The sequence below is a fragment of the Genypterus blacodes genome, unplaced genomic scaffold, assembly GCF_046128005.1.
Source record: "Genypterus blacodes isolate CSIRO-AG114 ecotype Tasmania unplaced genomic scaffold, CSIRO-AGI_Gbla_v1 ptg000044l_1, whole genome shotgun sequence".
NCBI classification, from domain to species: Eukaryota; Metazoa; Chordata; class Actinopteri; order Ophidiiformes; family Ophidiidae; genus Genypterus; species Genypterus blacodes.
In genome coordinates, this window is record NW_027466857.1 from 8,731,023 (window position 1) to 8,752,949 (window position 21,927).

General features: G+C 44.0%; 1 protein-coding gene across 10 annotated transcripts; it reads right to left on the reverse strand.

The window, feature by feature from the left end:
- Positions 1–228: 228 nt before the first annotated feature.
- On the reverse strand, positions 229–21,663 carry map7d3 (MAP7 domain containing 3). 10 transcript variants are annotated; one of them, XM_076148896.1, is made up of 20 exons: positions 21,547–21,663; positions 15,262–15,363; positions 14,891–14,971; positions 14,403–14,566; positions 13,905–14,016; positions 13,311–13,394; positions 12,556–12,663; positions 11,651–11,752; positions 11,214–11,312; positions 9,271–9,396; positions 6,962–7,077; positions 5,285–5,415; positions 4,935–5,152; positions 4,157–4,286; positions 3,776–4,061; positions 3,526–3,579; positions 3,322–3,436; positions 3,000–3,159; positions 2,425–2,720; positions 229–2,315 (listed from the first exon to the last, which is right to left on the reverse strand). In XM_076148896.1, the coding sequence occupies exons 1-20, from the start codon at positions 21,590–21,592 to the stop codon at positions 2,308–2,310; spliced, it is 2,538 nt and encodes an 845-aa protein (XP_076005011.1). In that variant the 5' UTR covers positions 21,593–21,663; the 3' UTR covers positions 229–2,307. The 10 variants fall into 10 exon arrangements, with proteins under 10 accessions (XP_076005011.1, XP_076005010.1, XP_076005012.1 ...); XM_076148895.1 differs by having other exon boundaries at positions 6,962–7,101; XM_076148897.1 differs by lacking the exon at positions 13,311–13,394 and having other exon boundaries at positions 6,962–7,101.
- Positions 21,664–21,927: the final 264 nt, after the last annotated feature.

A 21,927-nucleotide genomic window follows, 5' to 3' on the forward strand; every position in this document is an offset into this window, starting at 1 on the left:
TTCAAAGTCTAGTAGGAAATAAACTGATAAATGAACATCCTTCCATAACATCAGCAGCCCACGGGTCTGTACAGCAAAGAGACACTTCATTAATCATTAGTTATTCCTCAGACATAGCAGATTTCTGACAGTGCAAAGTGTCTCCTGTTTTCTAGATGAGTAATGCATGAGGCCTGAAAGTGGGAAGCGCTACGACATATCAAATATTTAAGGGCTTTTTGTTGGATCAGTTACATTCTTTTGTTTATTCCTCAAAGCTAAATTCTGAAGTTATTGGTCTTTATGTACAAAGTTGACTTTAGTTTGAGAGCCAGTACGAGGGAGGTACAATGCAACATGAAGGTCCACACACCTCTGGCTCGGATGACTCAAGCAAAGGGAATTTCAAGCTTTAAACACACTTCACCACAAATCTAGTAAAGACAGAAATCACGCAAAACAAGTCCGACCCAAGCTGCATTTGGTTTCCATCTCCTTTCATTTTGGTGGATGCACTACGACCTCAAACGACAAAGTGGAATGGTAGCAACCTGAGCTAAATTGCCTCCCCATTACTATCCCACATCCTTATGACCTTTGAGATAATTTAAATGTTTTACATGAGAGAGGATTTGAATGAGGCACAGTCACGACTCGTGTCATGGGGCCCAACACGAAGCTCTGGGCTCAAACGGCTCTGGGCTCTTGTGTTGTCTTTCTTAGGCAATATCCAGGGGTCTGCAGCCCAAACCCAACCTGACTGATAACAGTAGTGATGACCCCGGCACAGAAACCTTAACTTGCACTGTCACACACACACAGACACACACAAAGACTTCAATTTCCAACACCGTGTCACCGGTACACCTTACATATGGCTTCGTTGGCCTAATACTGATTCTATACACAAAACAATAACACTTAAATATATATATTTATAAATGTATTTTCATATATAAACAGACAGCCAAATTTATGTTATAAAAAATAGTTGAAATGTATTTTTTGCCAGAAGTAGCAGCTAGGGTGTTGGGAATCTGAGGAGGGCGGGGTTAGAGGGGAAGACATGAAATCAACATAACCACACAGACTGAAGGAGCAGCCAAGAGCTCTTGCACACACACGATTGGACATTTCTAGTTTTAGTAAACTAGTATGTAAACTCTAACATATACACAACCCCCCCAGGAAGCACAGCTCTAATGAAACAAAGGGACCTGTGCATCAAGTTCATCTGTTTCAATTAAATGGATGCAGTGTGATCATCATGACTTCAGACAATCTGTGAATTTATCTTCCACTGGATTCAACTCGGCCTGTAACGCAAGATAGAATGATGCTGACACTAACTTTACTTAAAAGGGACAACAAGCCTCTAAACAACTAACTGCTGAAGTTTCTCTGAACACATGAACGTATCACAGTGCTGTCCTGAGCCCCAACACCCTTGGGTTATAAAGGGAACAGTTGAAGTTGTGCTCTTGGCGCCCTCTGCTGGCCCAGACAGGAAAGACAGGGGAGGCGTGTGCGTCATGCAGGATTTAAGAAGACAGAGCGGTTAGGTTAAATTAAGCATGAACATAGAATCCTTTCCACACCTTCCGGCTCCGCAGAGCACGCACATGAAGGTCGTCTGCTACACCGACTGTACATCAGCTTCAGCACAAGCCGTTTCATGTGTGCGCCCTGTTAGAGAGGAAGTTATGGAAAGACGGTAAGGCCATATTGCTGGATGCTACAAAAAGCAGCCAGTCAAGTAAATGTATAGATGAATCGGGTGACAAGTAACATGTGACTCATCGTACCTCACCCCCCCCCCCCCCCCCCCCAAGAGAATTCACTGACACTCCTTCCATTAATTCACTATACAAACCTCACATATTTCATTAACCCTACATGTGCACGTTTCCTGGAATATTCTCATACAAGAGGGAAAGAAAAAAAGACTAGACATGTTATAACAATAATATTAACAAAGAAGCCAAAATTAATAAATTACAACAATGCACCCCTGACAAAGATAACTGCTTAAAAAAAACAACACAATTGGAAACAATTTAGAAAAACATCAAGAAGAGGAGGAAACAGACCTGAAGCGACTTTGATAAAGAATCTGCAGAATTTCCCTGAAGCATGAATTTGTTTTTCTCATCATGTAAAGGGTGCAATGTTAGCGCTTGGGTGGTCTTTGTACTTCAACTTGTGCTCCTCCTACAGTTGAGGAGGAAGGAGGAAGGAGGAGGAACCTGGTTGGAGGTGACGGGAGCTCACTTGTACAGGATCTTCAGGAGTGCAACAGTAAGTGACGTCTGGCTGGGGGCTGCAGCGTCAAATCTCTACAGAGACGAGAGGAACTAACTTGAGGAGGCTGAACGTAGAACCGGTGCGTCACTACAGAGAGTACAAGTAGGAAAGGGAAACGCATAAAGAGATGTGTTTTCTCACCTGGCAGGGCTTCTATGGGCTGACTGGAGGAGTGCAGGGAGTTCATGGGAGTGGTTCCCTTATCCTCAAAGGCTACCCTGCTCCCATCCGGGCTCCCGTCGCCGTTGATCAAGCCCTGGTTACAGTCCCCCGCCTGGATCAGGGGCCGAGACTTGGAGTGGACGTTGATGTCAATGAGTTCCTCAAAGCTCCACTGGCCGGTCTTACCGTTGAGACCGGGAACGAGCCCCACTTTGGCCGAGTCCTGCTCGTTCAGGAACTCCGATCCCTCTACGTGGCGACCCTTCGGTACAGGACTGAGGAGCAGGGAGGTAGACGAGTGAAAAAGGAGCCCACCATTTTGCAGCGAGTCGAAAAACAAATCTGTACGCTGTCCGATGTGTCAAAAACGATCTTTAGTTCATATCTTCACGCAGCTCAGAGAGACTATAGCACTCTTACAACAAGTTTAAATTTTCCTCTTGTACTTTACTTTTGAAACACAGCAGTTTCCTCAGTTATTGTTAGACTGAAAGCAGCTTTGTTGTGGTGCGTAGGACTTTAAAAGGAGCATTGTGTGTCTGCACCAGTCTTACCTAACTGACCGAGTCTCATCTGTGCTTGTGCCATTGTTATTCTCCTTGTCGTCGGTCTCTGGCTTTACAGTTACGCTGCCCAGGGGCTCCTCTCTTTGTGCCAACGGCTCGCCGGCGAACAGGTCACACCCATGTTTGTTCTCAAGGTCACCTGTCTGGGCTACACAGGCAGCGGAAGAGACGAATGAATAGCCACTAGCCACAGAGAATTATGTAAAGAGCATGCAAAGGCAAGGAAGTACAGGCAGGCACGCGAGGCTGCGCTGGGTGATGAAATATTCAAAGTCACTGAGATCCTGCCATCAGAGTGAGAGGAACCTACCTGTGCATTCACAGTCATTATCCTCATTTTCCTCATTGTCGTCTTCCCCGTCTTCCCCGTCTTCCCCGTCCTCTCCGTCCTCTCCGTTCTCCTGCATGCATTTGTCGTCGTCTCTCTGTACAGGACACAGTGAGTGTTTATGTGTCACACAGTGTAGATTTCTTGTCACAGAGACGTTGATGTGTTGATTTAATGTGAGTTCACCTTTGAGTCACTTTGCTCCCCCTTTCTTGTTCTCTTCATTATTTCGTCAATTCTCTGAAAAGGGAAAAAATAACATTACAATGCACTTATTATTGTTATTATTTTGGGATTGACACTAAGCAGTTACATTCTGAAACCATTCCTTGGTTGCATCATACATTAACTTCATAGAGTAGGCAGATTGATCTTGATTGGTTAGCTTAGTTTTAAAGTAGCTACAGTAAGACATTTTGGTCCAGTTTGTCTTCACCTTCTTCCTCTCCATGCGTTCGTGTTGGTTCTGCTGCATGACGCGGTCCCTCTCCTGACGGAACTTCTCCGCCTCCTCCAGGGCCTTGGCCTCAGCTTCCTCTCGCTCCTTCTGGAGTTCGGCCTGTTTCTCTGCCTCCTCTTCTGCCAGTTTCACCCGCTCCTCTTCCGCTTTGAGGGCGTCTTCCTCGTCTTTCTTCTTCTTCTCCTCTGCCAGAATCTTCTCCTCTTCCAATCGCTTCAGTCGTGCCTCTTCTGCTAAACGTTCCTCCTCTTCTTTTCTCAGCCTGAGTAGGTAATGCATGCAGTTTAACACCTTCTTTTGGGGAGCTGTTGTTTAAGTCAAAATTAGTGATTGGTTGAACATTTTCACTCCTCTCACCTCTCCTCTTCCTCCTTCTGTATCCTGAGCTGCTCATCTCTCTCCTTTTGTTCCCGTGCCAGCCTGCGGTTCTCTGCCAGGATCTTGGCTGCTTCAGCGGCTGAGTTGGTGCCTGCCGAGGCCTTAGAGTCTGATAAACAAACACAGATACAAATGAATGTGTTTGTCATTCCCTCACCTATTTCTCACTTAAGGGCCGCCCAGAGGCCACAGCACTTACTCAAGGTAACTACGTGGTGTGTGAGTGGGAGAGTCTAATAGAGAGGGATGGAGCCTGTTACTGCAGGCTTATAATGTATCTGCTGCTTCCAAACTATTGCACTGGACATCAGTCACCCTGTCTGGTGTCATTGAGCATCATCTTGCAGAGCATGATTCTGCCCAGGAGGTGGCAGCATCAACAACCCCAGTGGTCAAACAGGATGTGACTCCAGCTGGGAGTTAATGGGGCTTCTGCTCCACTGAGATTTAACATAAACTGAGTGACTGCCAGGTCAGTTTGCAGCTCATTCCGACCCTCATAAGATGTCTTACTTCCTCTCTGAGATACTTCTGAAATCTAAATTGATTAATTACTGTTACTCTGTAGGAAACTGCTCCTACAGTTACCTGCTGGTACACATCCTCAACAATATTAGCAGAAGATTTATGAACATAATTGGCTTGCTGGAATAATAATAGTATACAACTATTATTGGCATTCAGCAATGTAATAAATAAATATATATATATACATGTATGAAGTATAATCGTACATCTGATCAGAGAAAACACTCACCATCTTTTTCTTTGGTTTTGCTGGTCTCAGAGGACGGTGACCCCGCTGCTTGGGGGGGACACAGCTCCTTGGACTTAGAGTCCCTCTTACGTAAGGTAGTGGTCCCTGTAGGGGTGAGAGCTGGTTTCTGGATGGGTGGGGGTTTGGCTGACATGGGCTGGGGCGATGGGGGACGTTTCATTGCTCCAGGTGAAGGTGGGCGGTTCCTGGGACTTTGCCTTCACGAGGAGAGGGATATGTCAATTTGTGTTTTACACTCAAAACAAACTACAAGGCTCCAACAAAACTCTACCAATTCAAAGTGAAAGATTCAATCCTCCAACCTGCGCAGGGAAGGCTTGGGTACTTACTTGGAGGCTACAGGGGAGGGAGTCCTCTTTGGAATGGGGCTGGGTGCTGGGGATGGCGAGCGGTTGCGTCCCAGGGAACTGGAAGGGGAGGGTGGACGTTGCCCCCCAGGAGACGTAAAGCGCTTCTCTTTCTGTTGCTCCGAGATGGGATAGGAGAGTTACAGAGTCAGAGTTAGTGACCTTAGACTTCCATTCTGCGCTTTAACTCTAGTTAAAGTAGTCTTAACAGATCTGATCTTTCTGAAAACACAGAATCAGGTGTCACTCATGACACACACACAGGCAGACAGAGGTAAAATAGCAAAGCAGTCATTCGGAATTGTCGTACTGCAGTAAAGCATAAAAGATAAACTCTCCTTCCAGATATTAAATATGGCCACACAACTCATCAGGGTGTAGTACACAGTTTACCGCCACGCTCTCGGGAGGACGAGGTGGGAAAACAAGTCATTTCATATTCATGTCTATATAACTATATGGGCCCAGTGGAGCTGGGGCTTCATGTCAACGCTGTTCTGCATGGCTGTTGGAATCTATCTGAAAATTTAGGAGGCAACAAGAAACATCCCAGAGTTTATTTTCATATTGCTTTTACTATATAGCTCTCTTCCATAGCAATATCATTTAATAAACGAAAGGCCTGGGAAGCCAATTAAATGAAGTTAATGTTGAAAACCTCCACCTCCATCAGAAGGGAAGTAAGCCTGAGCCTGCTGACGTTAAAGAGACACTTTGAAGAGGTCTCACACAATGCCTGAGTGCTGCCTATGAGCCTATGAATATTTCATTGCAATCCAATCAGCACACATGGAGCAGAGAAGACGGTGAGAGGTCAGGAGAGTCAGAAGCTTTTAACACGTGGCCTTGAGGGTCAGGGTGTGGTCCGCTTTGCATGGCCTCATCTGGCCATAATCAGGCCACTGTGGATCCCATCATTTCAGGCTGTAACAATGACTCCCTTCATAAGCACAGAGGAGGAGGGCAGGCGGAAATGTGGTTAGGGAGACAGAGCCAGGCACTACAGGCCACCAAGGGAGAATGTCAGAGACCCCTCTCAAGACCGGCAGCCACAGCTAACACACTTTGTTACACAGGAGGATTCGTCTCTTTTGAGCTGAACACACGTCCGTGTTCAGGTTCTGTCATGTCACTCTCAACTTCTCAATACAACATCAGCATGCTAGATCAAACAGGTAAGCACAAGCGACCAGCAGAGGTAGAAGAGCAGCAGGAAGAACAATATTTCCTTATGATTAGCATCCTTCAGAAATGCTTTGACAGGCAAATGGAGCATCTGCATAGGAATCTGTGTCATCTACGCATTTTCTATGATCAATGTCACTTCAGGAAGAGTCATTTGTTATAATGACTTGAAGAAACATGCTGCATCACCATAGGTGTTCTTCAGGCTAAACATTTATGAGACCATTATAATTGTATAAAGTCTGTCAGGGAAAAAGACAACGGTTGCCTCTTCATTTGCCATTTAGTGAAATGAGGACAAATAGCCTCAGACACTCAAAGATACAACACAGCACCAGCACCAGATAAGCTACCAAACTATCCTAACGCTACAATTGCGAAAAACAAAAGCATTAACAATGTACACATTGAATAGCACCTTTTGCTCACTCCAGTCCTGTTATATTCCAAATAAATATTTCATATAACTCTCACCGCTGAAGGATCCAGGGCTCCGTCAGCTGAGGCAGATGTGGTCATGCCGCTCTTCTGCCGGTCAATGCTGCGGCTACGTACGGGTCCACGGGGGGGTGGCAGTGGGGTAGCGGAGGCTGAGCGAGGACACAGGTGACACTCTGGTAAAGGACACAGTCATCGCAGGGCCATGGCAGCAAAACCAACGGGGGGGTGAGAGAGTCGGGCAGCAAAGCAGTAAAGAGCAACAGAGAAGAGTAAAGACAGAGGGGGGAGTAGAGGGAGAGAGAGAGAGAGGGGCACACAGACAAAGGGAGAGAGGACAATGGTAGGAAGGATTGCAGGATAGTATTTTCGTAAGGGAACGAGAGTAGACACACACACACACACACACACACAAAAACAAAAAGAACATAGCGGTGTGTTAGATACGGGACTGCTTAGCAGGCAACAGGATGATATCTGGAGGAAGGGAGGGACACACTGACAAAAACCACTGACACTCCACATGTACCAAAGTTCCTGAACACAACACGGACCACATCTTAACACACACAGCACAGCATTGAGCGCACACATACACACCAACACATTAACACATACATTTACACGTATACACAAATGCACATATATACACACACACAACAAATTATCGATTAGTAAACCAAATGCAAGCTGAATATTGATTATGTCCTTTGTTGTGTTGGAGATCAATAACTTATAAATGAAGGCGATTTGATTTGTGGCCATTTCTGCCTGCACAACGATCGACTGGGACTTAAGGACAGAGTCGATCGTAAATTAAAAGGCAGAACCCATGACAAAGAATTCAATACAACAGGGGGACAAAAGAGAGAATAAGTAAATATATAAAAGGGAGCGACGGACTTGTATGTGGATGTATTGAAAGGCTTCATGACTGACGCACTGAAAGGCTCAATGACACTCTTGTTCTTCGAAGGGCAGAATAGATAAAAGCATAGCCTGAGTTTAAGAGTAGTCTATAGTTAGCAGGAAGAGGAAACAGTACAGGTCCGCTGCTTACAAGTTTGCTGTGTCAGATTGAGGGATTAGCCAGGATAATCCCAGAGGGCCCGGAGGACTCTCCCCCGTTTGGCTACAGCCAAGTCACAAACGTGCGTCTGTGGTTCATTCTGACTGCAAACTGAAAACTACAAAATGTATCCTACTGCTGCTACGCCTAATGTGGAGGTGTCGCTTTTCTGCCTGGGCTAAACTTAGCAGATGTACAGCCTCTAATGGTTTGGTAGAGTCCAAAAACCAACTGCATCATTTCCATCCTTACTTTGCAATTAAACAAATGGAAAGTCAGTCAGAAATACATACGACCCCACCTGGGTGTCTTCAGGGCATGTTTACTAAGCCCAAACTCCAGTAACCTGCTCACACTCCCAGGACACATGCAATTAACAGTGCAGAGTCATTGTCACGCACCAGCAGGTAAGCAGCTTATGGCAAATCTCTTAGCATGGACCCTGTGGCTCATCGGACAGAGCACAGCCTGCCTTGCTCAGACCAGCTCACCCCACAACGCCCTATTGTGTCAGAGTGTATGTACATACACTGAACCTGTATGTGTGTGTCAATATTTACAGTGTCTAACTATAATGTCTCACATGATTGTACTTAGTGGCAAATACTGCCTGTATGTAACATATTCAGTGTATCGTGAGGTGTTATGTTAAAGCTGCTGGAACCTTCCAACTGCTGTGTTTAGTTCTATGACCAACAAAAGGGACAACAGTGGTCACTTTAGCTTCAAAACAATTGTTCACACCACTTACAGAGGGGTATACAGTAAAGCACTGGGATGGCCCACAGGAGCCAAACTGATAAATAACTGGAAGGTACAACAAGTGGAGGTCTGCAAATAAGTGTGTTCCATGGTTTCATATATTCTACTGTGTACAGGCTCGTCTACACACACTAAGGGGGAGGATTGGGAACCACAAAACATAAACATTGCTATTACATACTAAATGTTCCTGGCTATGTCAGGACATTCCACATTGTGTAAAGCCGTAAGCTGTCAATTCGCAAAACTGCTATTCTTAGCTCAAGGCAAACGATAAGTCAGCTCTGATTCATTAAGCCTATTAAGATTTTGGCAAGATAAAGACTGTTCTGACTATAAAACACTGGCTTGGGCTCAAGCCTGATTCCGGGTTGAGACATTGTGTCAACTGTCAACCTTGAACATCAATAAACTGGGCCCGTCTGAATGCTTCAGACATGTGCTGTTGTCTAGGACCCGGGCTCTGTGTTTAGGGATCCTTCCTCTCTGTGAGAGTCTCCTAGGTAGAGGTTACCTGGGGTATCTGATCCGTCAGCCGACAGGGTGGCGGCGCTCTTGCTCCTAGCTAGTGAGGCCTGGGTGGGGGTGAGAAGGCGACTAAGGAGCTCTCCATCCACAGTGGTGGCCAGGGGCTTGCGAGCTACATGGCCAGAAAATCACCCAAACACAGTAGAGGAGAGTGAAAAAGGCCAAGGGTGGAAGAGTGGGCAAGAACCAGGATGAGGAGGCAAAACAAAGAAAAAGAATGGTGAGATGAATTCAGAAGGTCACCATGTGATTTAACCAACAGGAGAGAATCAACATAAAGAACCAAAGGTTATGTTTCAATAGTCTTACATGGGCTCCTAATCAATGCTGTCTCTATCCATCTCCATACATTCAGTGATATTCAGGACAATGGGGATAGACAGTAAAAGACAGCAAAGAATGGAAAACATGGAAGAGTACCGAGACAGGTCAAAGACTGATTGCCCAATAAATGAAGATCAATCAAACAGTATTCAAAGTGGACAATGAGGTCAAATCAATGGTTCCTTGATATAGAAAGGAAACAAACTGTTAGTGAACCTTATAGACAGCAGAGTAATACTGCTGGTTGGAAGGTGAAGAGCAAATCAGAACAAAGCCCAAAAAGAGCAGATGACAGTGAGCAGATACAGTAAGTGCTCTTTAGCTCCCTGGGTAAACCTTTCTACTGTTTGGATAAAGAAGATTCCACCGTTGATTTATCAAAAATTTGTAGATTGGTAGATTTGAATTTGACACCAGAAACAAAGAGCCCTCGCGAGCATGGAATGGAAGATTGAACAAATCCCCATTTGGGCCACTGTGGTGCTTTATCTAAAGCTACATAGCAGAAATGGCATGAGATGAAGTGTTATGGGGTTGATTTTGCTCCATGTCCCTGAATACTGATTCTTCAAAAGGGGGGGCTGCAGAGTCACCCTTCCTTTTGAGAGAACACCATCCCTTACTGAGAGACCATCTGCTACTGACACTGTTTCTATTAGCTGTTAAGAACACGGTAATATGGCTACCTGGTCTGTGCGCTCTCACCGAGAATCTGGGTTATAAGTCAGGGATATGTTTATGGTTAGGTAGAGAATGATGTGTGAGATTTGGTGTAACATTCTAACTGCAGAAGGGAGGTACAAAGTGTGTTGCATTTCTGGCAGTACTAATTACTCAGAACATATAAAAATTGTATCAATAGTAGGAAGAGGACCGAAACAATGTTACAACTTGTCATGTTCAGGAAGGTGACATAGCTAGACAAACAGAAGCATTGGTTGTTAATAGCAAAACACTGATTCTAGTGAGATCTGGTAATTTGTGTGCTGTGGGGGGTGCTATGGAGGGATGGCACTGACACACACCACACGAGACCAGCAACTTAAATCCAGCTATGACGTCATCTGGGTGAGAGAGTACAACAAACACTTTGTGACACAAAAAAACAAAAGATTGTGTTAGTGCACACATACACACAGCACACAAGACAATTCCTGTAGTGACAATTGAACCATAAAATGAGGTTAAAACAAGATTGTTAGTGAAAACATAAAAAAACGGCACAGTAAGGATGCGGCTGGACAAAGCAGCAGCAGGCAAGGAAGTGTGGAGCTTCAGAGAGACCTAAAAAAAAAAACCTGCACACTTGCCCAAGACTCTTGGGTGAAAGAGAACATGGTCAAAAAGAGGAAAGACAGAGAGAAGCATTAGTCAGCTGGAAGACCCGCAGAGCGTCGGGACACTGAATTGAGCCAAATGAGAATAGGGGTTAATATGCAAAACCTCTTAGAATAGCAAACAGTGATGTTAATGGCTCAAACAAAGTGGATCCATTACAAGTGAATGTTTAGCAGCAGCGAAGCATGCTGGTTATTCACAGAGGAACGTCTGAGGGATGCGGATAGGGCAAAGGAAAAGCAATGGTTGACTGTTCATGCTAGCCACCTGCATCATCCGTTGTCCCCTTATCAGGCTTGGCAGGGGTCTGTGTTCTGCCCACACTTACTCGCGTGAGCGAGGAACTCCTTTTCTTCACAGTACAGCCTACAGACAAGAGAACTGGGTTATGGTCGACCGGGCACAGGGAGGGAGTCAGCGTGGAAGTCCCCACAGTGGCTTTGCATGTCATGTGTACTTCATTATGCCTTATCATGTTATGTAAGTCAATAAGCTGAGATTCACAGCAGCTTATCTCTAAGTGTAATAGACAAGAGTTTCAATGTCACCGTCAAGCATTTAACAAATAGCATGTTGACTTTAAGAAGTGGTTTTCAGTGACAGAGCATGATCCACGATTGAACCTATTAAATGATGAGCAGATGGGTAGAGTAGTTAGTAGTAGTGAGAGCCCAGTGAAGGGTTAAAGGGCAGGTCTTGTGCACCTGTCTGTTCCACACGAGACTTTTTGCAATCTTCCTTAGTGGCCCGAGCAGCACTGTCATTGCTTGGCAACCGGTTGCAGGATGAACTCCTCTGTTTAACACCTGGGAGACAATGATGAAACACCCACTGTGAATTGAAACAACACTCGTCCTTGATCGGTACAGCAGCCTGGCAGCGTTAAATCAATACAGCATCAAAAAGAGCCAAACTTGCAGCTGCAGTTGGCTTGTTATTTCTTCACCCCCTGCGTAAGCACAATATACTGTTTATGTTGAGAATGAATTCACAAGTCTGAAGAGGGGGAAAGGGGCAGATGAATTATTAGACAAATGAGCAATAGAAGAAGGAAATGCACCGGCAGTCGTCTCCATCAAAGTGGTTGAAGCTGTGGAGAGATGTGATTCAACAGATTGTGCTCATTTCACCCCCTGCAGAAATCAAATGCACTTGTTGTAAATCAAAACAAGCCAAGGTTAATTATGACAGCTAAGAGAGAGAATTGATTTTGTGCTGGGGACCCCTTATGATTCTGCAAATGTGATTTCAGGTACATAAAGGAGAATGCGTAGTAATGGACGCAGCAAAATTGAGAGGTCATGCTGGTTTATCATTGGCTGGGACCAGAGACAGAGAGCTGAGGCATGTTTACCAGTCTGCCTGTGCTCCAGTGAGCGTGTGTGTCAAACCCTGGACATGAAAGGGAGAGGGTTCAGATGGGTTTGCTCCACCATTTAAATGCAATTAAGTCTGCAGTGAGACGTCAGTACATATTTAGGTATGAATCATTGGCATGAAACACTATCTGGCACATATTAGGAGAGTTAAGACACTCAAATAGAGGTGGGAGGAGAAAGGAAATCAAGGGAGAGCGGCGGGGGGGTGTGCGGGGATCAAGGAGACTTACGTTTATCAGGAGATTTGACGAGGGTGGCGGAGGAGGAGGACAGGCGTTTGCTGATGCTAGCATCGGATGGCTGTTTCAGGTTCATGGTGGACGTGGAGCGCTTGTCCACTATGTGGGGAGAGGACAGACAGACAGGGGAGGAGGGGTTTACACAGGAGGCTGGCTAGTGGAAGGAGGAAGCTGGGTAGACACAACAAAAGGTTCTACTACAGGATCCAAACTCCGCTAACCGGACTGTTGCTTCACATAAACACTTCAAAACAAAGCATTCATTTAATTCGTCTACCGCAGTGTACGTATTTTCATTTACTGTAAGCACTGTATGTCATTTCAATGTACATTCAGTTAGCAATAACACAGGCATTGCAGCTTTATAGCCAGGCATGTCAGTGAGAAAGCCAGGTATGCAGAACATGCTACTGAGGAGAGCACACCACAGAGCAGAGCTGGAGATCAAAAATAATAAGAAGATGTGGTCCATGCTGGAAGACACTGATGTAATACAAGCCCCGTGGACTTTTGTATGGAACCCATGTGACCTGTAAGTGAATGCATGTGTGAAGAAACATAAAGAGACTCAGTGAGCCCAAAGCACACCCAGAACAGTCAAATCATACAAAGAAAACAGTTAGTTGAGATGTGCGAGTAAAGACAGCGAGTGAGGGAGATGGATAGAAGGTAACCAAGTTATCTGGAGTGCCGGTGCCAGGGTCATGCTGTGCTACATGGGTGGGCAAATGATCAACAACCAAAACCTTGTCGACTCCTTGGTGGCTTTTCTGGCGAGGCGGGGGAGATTACTATAGCTACTGGAGAGGAGGTGCTGCCATCAGAGTCTCCTGTGGGGAAAGACAGCTCTCAGGGAGGAGCAATGAGATGCAGGCAGACCACACACATCCTTCATACAAGAGGCAGAAGGATGTGAAACATTGCTGGTAGCCATCTTGACGTCTGCAGAATCTACCGGCCTCATTTACAATTTTGGCAATGAACTTTTAGAAATCTACTAGTGTCTTACCGGTATTTCAATTAATGGTCCATGCATCTTGGTCATCACTGCTAGATTCCTTAAGAATTATGATCTTTGTGTGTAAATTTCTAAATTTCAAACAAATGATAGCTTCTGTGCAGAGTGATTAGTGTGTGGTGTTGTGAAAGAGTGACAGCAAAAAAGACTGAACTTACACTTTGGATGTCATTAAAAATCAGCGACTGTCCGGAATCTCATCTTGCTAAATTGTGCCAAACATTTGCTTAATATTCACATCATTTTCATGTTTTCCCGTAGTAATCGCTGTAAATCCGTGTAATCCATGTAATCGCTTGTAGTCCATGTGGTCAGACCGTACCTGTTCGTCCGTCAGAGTCTGTGGACAGTCCACCCCAGGACCATCGCTTCTGCCTCTGCTCCAATCGCTGGCTGCGCTCCAGTGTCCGCCGCATCACAGCCTCATAGTGCTCCTGCAGGACAACAGAGGGAAAAGAAAAATAGACATGTTTCAATCAAATCACAGTTCAGTTATTTAACACTTTCAGAGGAAAAGAGAATCTAACTGATCCGTGAACCTTAACTTGACTCTGGGATTCATTCCAGTAAATTTCAAAATTATTAGTTGGTTATTCATTCCATCATGATATGCAGGTAACTTTCTGGTTACATAATATTTCACCAAAGTAAAGTTTTCTAAGTGTGAGGCTATTTTGGAGATGTAGGGAACACTGCAGATAAGTGAATTCAAGTACAACGGCTAAACCTGTGACTGCATCTGCTTCAGTCACAAGAATCTAATTAATCAATAGGAGCGCTGCAGTGAAGCTCCCAGCTGCCCCAAAGTTACAGCAGTTACCTTCTCCTCCTCCTGTTTCAGCTTCCTCTTCTCCTCCACAGCCAGTCGTTTCTGCTCCTCCTTCTTTTTCTGTTCCTCAATTTTCTTCTGACGTTCCTCCATCTGACGCTCCACTTGCTGCTTGGCCTTACGCTCCCGCTCCAGGATTTGAGTGTCTCGTAAAGCTGAACCCACACACGAGTGAGTGTGTGTGCGAACAAGACATATATTAGTTTGTTTTCTTATCTCTGTAAATGGCCTAGATGCGATTATCTCCTTGTTGAAACCAATGAACCTACAAAGTACACAAACCAGGGAAGGCATTGCATCTGTAAAGGATAATATAACAATGCTGCTTCTAATGAGAAAAGTCTTTGTGGTGCATCTAAATGGCTTCCTGTTTGACAGGAAGTGGTGAAAAATGTCAGTTACCTCAATGCATCGAGTAAAAATCAATCATGACTGGGTACTGTTGGTTCTGGCTAACATTATTCTAGAATCTCTCCCACCTTGTTGTCTGTCTGCTTCCTCTCTTCTTTCCTTTGCCACTCTCAGTCGGTCGTCTATTCTAAGTGCTGCACCGTCGATGACTGCAATCACATACACACGCACAGGCACACACAAACAGGTTTGACACATACCACAATAAATAGTCAGTAGATTAAAGTGTTGCAAAAAGGTCTTTGTATTTGACGAGCAGATGTTATTGATGAGCTTCCTCTACTGTAACAGTATAAGACAATGACTGAGCATTACTGAGAGCGGTCGGAGGGAATCGTGCTCCATCAAATAGGCCACATTAGGCAAGACAATGCAGCGGTGGCAGGGCAGTGCCTGTGAAGCCTAATATGTGTCCAAGTCACAGTGTGGTGTCCATTACCTGGTCTACACCCCTGAGGTTTAGCTGCTGTGTTGGCTGTAGGTCCGGGGCTATTCCCTGTCACACTGCGCCGCTCCTCTGCTTGTGCCTGTGCAGCTGCAGCTATATGCAAAAAGGACAAAGACACACACACACACAAGCACACATTGTCATGTCTGAGACAGTAGGTATATTAAAGTATATAGTATATTTGAACTGGAGTGCGTATTTTATAAGTAAAGTAGTAGAGGAAAAAGCCGTCTTTCTCTCTGCATCGATTTCTCTACATTGTCGAGTTCTATACAGAATTTGAAGCGACGAAACAATCCAGCTATTCAACCAGCCAACACAACGTCCTGCTCATGGCAGAGACTGTGGCCTGCTATCTATGACAAGCTGGGAGGAGAGCTGCACTGAGAAACATGTCTGGACTCAAAGCTCTTGTGATCTTCTGGATATTGAGCAAATGCACACAACGACACGCCACACTGTAAACACAACCGCACAAAACAAATACGACACAAATAAAATCAATACAGGGAGATTTCTCACACACGAGTACCAACTCTCCATAGGAATTATAGGATTGGTTTCATTACCTATATGGACTTCATTTCTTTTCCCCGCATGATACAGAAAACGTTGGAAGGACACATTATATATCCATCCATCTATATCCATTACTAACAAGTTACCAATCATTTGTAGATGAAAATAGGGAATAATGACCAAGACGAGTACATCAACTCTCCAACAAGAGCTTTAGCAGCACTTTATTTATCCTATTCCCAGGAAGGTTATACTGAGCTGATAAAGAAGGAAAGAGAGATGGAGGCAGGAAGGAAGGAAACTGTGACGACGTGATTGAGCTCCATAAATCCTGGCATTAATCTGATCCCTGGTCTCTTTCCCCTGTGTGCTCAGCATTGCTAAAATGCTTACGAAAGACAAAAAAAAATTGCCAGTCAGGTGGTATTTGCATGATTGAGGATGACTTGGAAACTCAGAAAACAGCTGAGGCTGTTGTGACAGGCGTGTAAGTACAGCCCATGAGTCCCCTGTCCCCTGTAATCTGCTGATTCCAGGCAGAAAAAGACAAGAATGTTTTCTGTCAAAACCAAACATGTATGATGCGGTTGGGAATTATTTTCTGCTGCAGAATCAATATGAGATCGGTATAATAACAACAATCATCCATGGCAAAGACCGAAGAAGATACTTAGAAGTGAAGATACTTAGGCTCCAAAATGCCACATAAATGCATCTTCTGATTCTGCATATCAACAACAGAAACTCACTGGTCTAACTGGTGAAGTGTCACAGAGAAGCGAATCCCATGATGCACAACTGTACACAAAGCACAACAATGGTTGCTTCTCCCTCATGATACAGAGGGGAGGCGAGATGACAGGAAATGACCTTATATGCTCCCTGAAAAGCGGCAAGGACAATGGGCTCTCCTTACATGAGCCGACTAGTGTGGTAGTCTATATTGTTCATTCAGCTCGCTGACAAGTTTGCTTTGTTTGCACCTTTGAAAAAAAAGGGGGATTTATGAGTATAAACAAGAATGAATGAAAGAAGAATGTGATTCCTGGAAAGGTTCTGAGATTTGTTTACTATACGTTAGTCAGGGTGATCATGAGGCGATAAGGAGTGTCAGCTGTCAAACATCATCTGCCCTTAAATAAAATGGACTGAGAGAGTGGAGCTGACACAGGAAGTATTTGCCGACGCATTGATGCTCTCTGGTCAAAGCAGATTACAGGAGGTCAAAGTCTGTGGCTAATCCGATGGGAAGTGCAGCAGGTCGTCTCACTTTTGCTCTCAGATTCCCTGTCAAAGGCGCTAGGGGGTGAATAAAAGACGAAGAAAGGGCGATCAATGTGATGAACATTTGAACTCCGGCTCCAGCTCTCTTGTTAAAAACTCATTAAGCTTGCCATACAAACTACTGAATCATTAACAGTCACTGTGTTTCGCTCAAGAGTGCAGTGCTTGATTATTATTTGTACCATGACATTGGATTTGTTGAGGGAATTATGGGATAACATCAACAAATACACTGATCTAAACGTAAACAAATGCATCTAGTAAAGCTGCACGACATGCGTCTTGTATTTAAATCATCTATGGTGAATGCAAACAGCATTTACGCTACTGTGTGCAGGAGTCGGGGCAAGTTACCTTGATATGAACTAACCAACTTTCTCAAAACACTTACACTGTCTCTAAAGAAGACACTGGGAAAACCTTGCAGCAACGCCGAGTCCGATTTAAATAATCAAATAAAAACTGATTTATTGAGAGTAATGTATTAATCAAAGCAAAGTTTACATACATTTACTTATCGAGACCAAAGGCGACGTCCTGATGAGCTTTGGCACAAATTACAGAACTAAAACATATAGGGGATAGAATCTAGATCTGAATCTTTGGATATCATCTTTATCACTTTTTCCCTTCATTCCCTGTCTCTATCCTCTGTAACAAGTGTAGTCAAATAAATAAATAAAAATCTTTTTGTATAACAAGGCAACTGTTGCTTAGTGATGCACAAAGCAGTCGTAGATGGAGGACAAGTGCTTCTCAACAAAGCTCAAATAAAAGGAAGAATTGAGGAGATGATTCACAGCTAAGAGAATAAAACGGAAACACTTTGAAGGTTTAACAATCAAACAACATGGCTAATATATTAAACACTAGAAATGAACTTCTTCAAAGATGTAACAGATTTCAGACTAACAGTGGCCAGAAGAAGACAAACTGGGAAGAAGAAACAGAGAGGATTACAGTAGTGCATCTCCAGTTTTATGATCACTGTCTGTCATATCCCGTTTAACAAGACAGTTACTGCCGTTTTAATTGTTTTATTGCTTTCGGAACGATCGAACCGCGTTGGATATACTCAATCATCAAACATAATGATATGAAGTAATAAAACAGGCCAGTTCAGGAAACTGCACCTGCTCGGTTCAGTTCAGACCTTTATTGTCCCAAGGAGGGAAACTCATTTGGCAGTAAGGCAACATTGCATGCAATAAAAACAAAGTGACAACATTGGAACTCTAAATAGAAGAATAAAATGAGCAGGGAAACACAGCCTCCATCGACACACACACACATTAATGTGGTGATCAGTGATTTTCATGAGCTCAAAGAGGAGATTCTGTTTCCCTAACAGACCTCAAGAGAGCCAGGTGCCCTCATAGACGAGGACTAAGCCAATCAGAAGAGTTCTCTCATCACCCCATCACTATGGAGATTTGCATACATAAGCATAATTCATTTCTGTGTCAGGAAACTGAGCTGAATGTCTAAGGATCACTATTTATCATCATCACTGTGACTATTCACCGATTTAAACAAAAAATAAGACCTTAATGCTACAACTTTTAGGTAGCATGACATGCCGATTGCTTTGTTGTGTTGTGTTCCAGCCTCCAGGCCGTGGTTATTATGGATGCGGTAAAGACTGCTCTCTCTCACCATGGGGCTTCGGACAGTCCTGCTCCCGAGGCTAAGCAGAGCAACACTAAACAGGAAGCAAGCCAGACTCCATTAGATCACGACAATAATGCCTCAATGCAGAACACTGAACAGCTCGCAACAATAGCATACAAATCCACCGTATATGTAAACACAACAACCATACAAAACACGACACACCTTTTCCCATGGTAGAGAAGAGAGGCAAGATCAGACCTCATTTCTGGGCCTTTTGTTGTGCCTGGAAGCACAACACAAGCACAATGCCATGTCGAAGTGATTCCATTGCTTCAAGTGCACATAGAATCAAAAGGACGACCACATTAAACTAAATACTTTATGGGGCTGGCATACAAATGAAACTCAATTTAGCTTCTCTGGTTGAGTTCCAGATCAATGAAGTCTGCTGGTGTCGTGCTGGCTGAACGTACAACTTTGAACAGTCTGGGCCATGGACAGCACAGACCTGGCCTAATGTTTCAGGTCCTGTAAACACATATGCATGCATAACCAGACCCACCTTCCTATGGGATTACTTGAGATGGGGTCATGCAAAGGTAAGGCTTGGCTATTTGCAGTTCTAGAAGGACATAATAAGACGTCCCTGTTTCGTCGACACATTTGACCACAAATGGTTATGTTATGTTAAGATTCCTCGTGTCGTAGAAATCAAAATATGCGAGAACAAAAAAGCACAAACATAATAACATATCACAACAAATTACTGGGATTACTAGTGTGACCAATTTAGGGCTTTAGATCATTTAAGGGAAAATGAAAAACAAACCTAACAGGAGACCTAACAATAACTACATGCAAAAGTATCATAAGTGTGACACAGCAATTTAGAATAAGCTTCTGTATAACCAGGACCTGACACAACGTTACCAAACAATACCATAGACGGACCATAGTTATATCCCATACAAATAAACATGTTTTGCTATTCAAATGTTCTGTGTGAGCATTGGAATGTGAGTGAGTGTGAGTGTGTGTGTGTGTTTGTGTGCGTGTGAGTGAATAAGAGAGAGTGTGTGTCTAATTCGTAGTTTGTAGGAGCAAAATCGAAGTGGGCAGCTCCAGGAAACGACACAGTGAAAAGAAGGCCGGTCCATTTCCTCCTTTGGTCAAATGTGACCCAATTCTGAAATATTTCTCATGCTTTTAATTCTGCAGCAGTTTCAGAGCCATAGCCTTGCATATGAATGGCCTATGATCTTTCTTCATTGTGATAGGGAACATTTACTCCTTGCATTCACATTCTTGTAGAGATGACTACGCATATAAGCCAGATTCCAAGCATTACATTACTTTCAGTCTTCTGTTCTAATGAAGGCGGGTTGGAGCTTTTACATTGAACAATGTGAAATGTTCAGAATATCACTTTACACCACAGATCATCACAAAGCTTGGACTGCGGTGTTTCAGATTACTTCCAACAGGGTGCATATTTTCATTGAACCACAAAAATGGGCGGATGTAACTTCCTGACTCAAAAATCTGAATCACAAAGTTGAAAAAAAGCAGAAGATTTCCCTGCTATGGCCCAGTTTTTTGTTTTTAAATAGGCCTACTCCCACCTTGGGTATGCAGAAAAGTCCCACATACCATATAAAAAAAAAGCTAAAAAATCTGTCAGTCCATCAGCAGCTCCAGTCAAAACAACCCTGGCATTCAGGCTCCCGTAAGCAGACACAGCAAACATTCATGTCTTTAATTGTAGAAGGAGCCAGCTGACAAACAGGTGAGATGAGAGATGGATAGAAACTTAAACGCTGCAGGCCTACATCATATACATTTACAAAATACACATCACGTATTTGCCTTGAGCCGGTACAGTGGGAACTGCATCCTATGCATTACTACACCAAGACAAGACAGAAGAAACTCAACTGTGCTGCCTTATCCTCCTATCACAGCTCTGTGCCCGTGATATTCAGTGTCTGATACTGCTGCTTTATCTCAAATCCAGGTCAGACATTGTTATATAGTTGCCCTCCCCTGAGAGAGGAGGGGGTTATACCATATGTCAACAGATAAGCATAACAGTGGGTCAATAACAATAGAAAGAACACGTTGTATACCTTCTGCGTGGGACTGAATATGATCGGAGTCATTAACAGCTAGAAGCTACAAAAGTGCTGATGTGTAGCCTCACTAAACGTTGTTGGCTGCTATTGTTGGCATGAAACCAGAAGTACGTCAACTTCAGCAAGGAAACACGAAGTACTGACAGGGACGGTGGAGGAGCCTTATGACTTATTAATCTCCAAATGATGACTAATGGCGTTTGTCAATAAGTTAGGTTCATTTAAAGTTGCACCTTACTCGCCTAATATGGGCACACATACACTTGCTAGATATCGCGATTATGCGCAATAACCAAACGCGGATGGAACGAAGGTTATATTATGGCGCCCAGATGCGATATATCGCAATATGTCAAGATACGGAATCTCGTGTTACAACTTTAGCTAAACTACCTACAAACATCTCAGTTACTAAAAAGAACAACCGATATTCCCCCCGAATTTAGCAACACTTCACACAGCTACATAAAGCTACTTTAGGTGAATTCAATCCACTAAAGTCAGGGCTGATGTGGTGGAGTTCTCCCGGTCTATTGTCAGCACGATACCGGACAGAGCTAATGTTACTAGCCAGGGAGGATGACCGCGAACAGCCTGCGGCCAAAACGAGTTCAAGTATCCGGCCGGTGGGTAGCGGCATTGCAATTCGAAAGCATTTCAAACATTATTATAACATTGCAAGAAACAACCAAATACAGGCTAAGCGCGTTTGTCACGAGTTTCTCACCCAGTTGGGCTCGCAAGCCTTTGAGACTCGTCGTTCCCTCCGCCATTTCTCTCAAGTTTTCCGTCTCTGATTTTTTCTAAACAGGCGCGCGCCACAGCAGCTACCGGCAGGACACTGCGGGTACGTGGACATCAAAGATTATTAAAAGATAAAGAGGGCTCACTCCGCCTCGTTTCCGGGACACGGAAGCTATTTTGATGGCCAAAGAGTTTTTATTTTTGCAATAACCTGATTATTTATTGTATATGATTCAGCAACATATAGAAATTATACATATAATTCGGCAAGTGTTATTTTGGAAAGTTTCATTTTAATTCCATTTTCCCTCCTCTTTCCAAGGAAAGAAAAAACGAGGAACGCCTTATTAAGAGAGAGAGAGAA

Bases quoted from the DNA above. Each gene is read 5' to 3' on its own strand.
- map7d3 (XM_076148895.1), bottom strand. From the start codon at position 21,592: ATGGCGGAGGGAACGACGAGTCTCAAAGGCTTGCGAGCCCAACTGG. The intron at 12,664-13,310 runs GTTTTGGTTGTT...CTCCCCACATAG, and splicing joins GCCACCAAGGAGTCGACAAG to TGGACAAGCGCTCCACGTCC. The intron at 11,313-11,650 runs GTGCACAAGACC...TCTTGTCTGTAG, and splicing joins GTCTCGTGTGGAACAGACAG to GCTGTACTGTGAAGAAAAGG.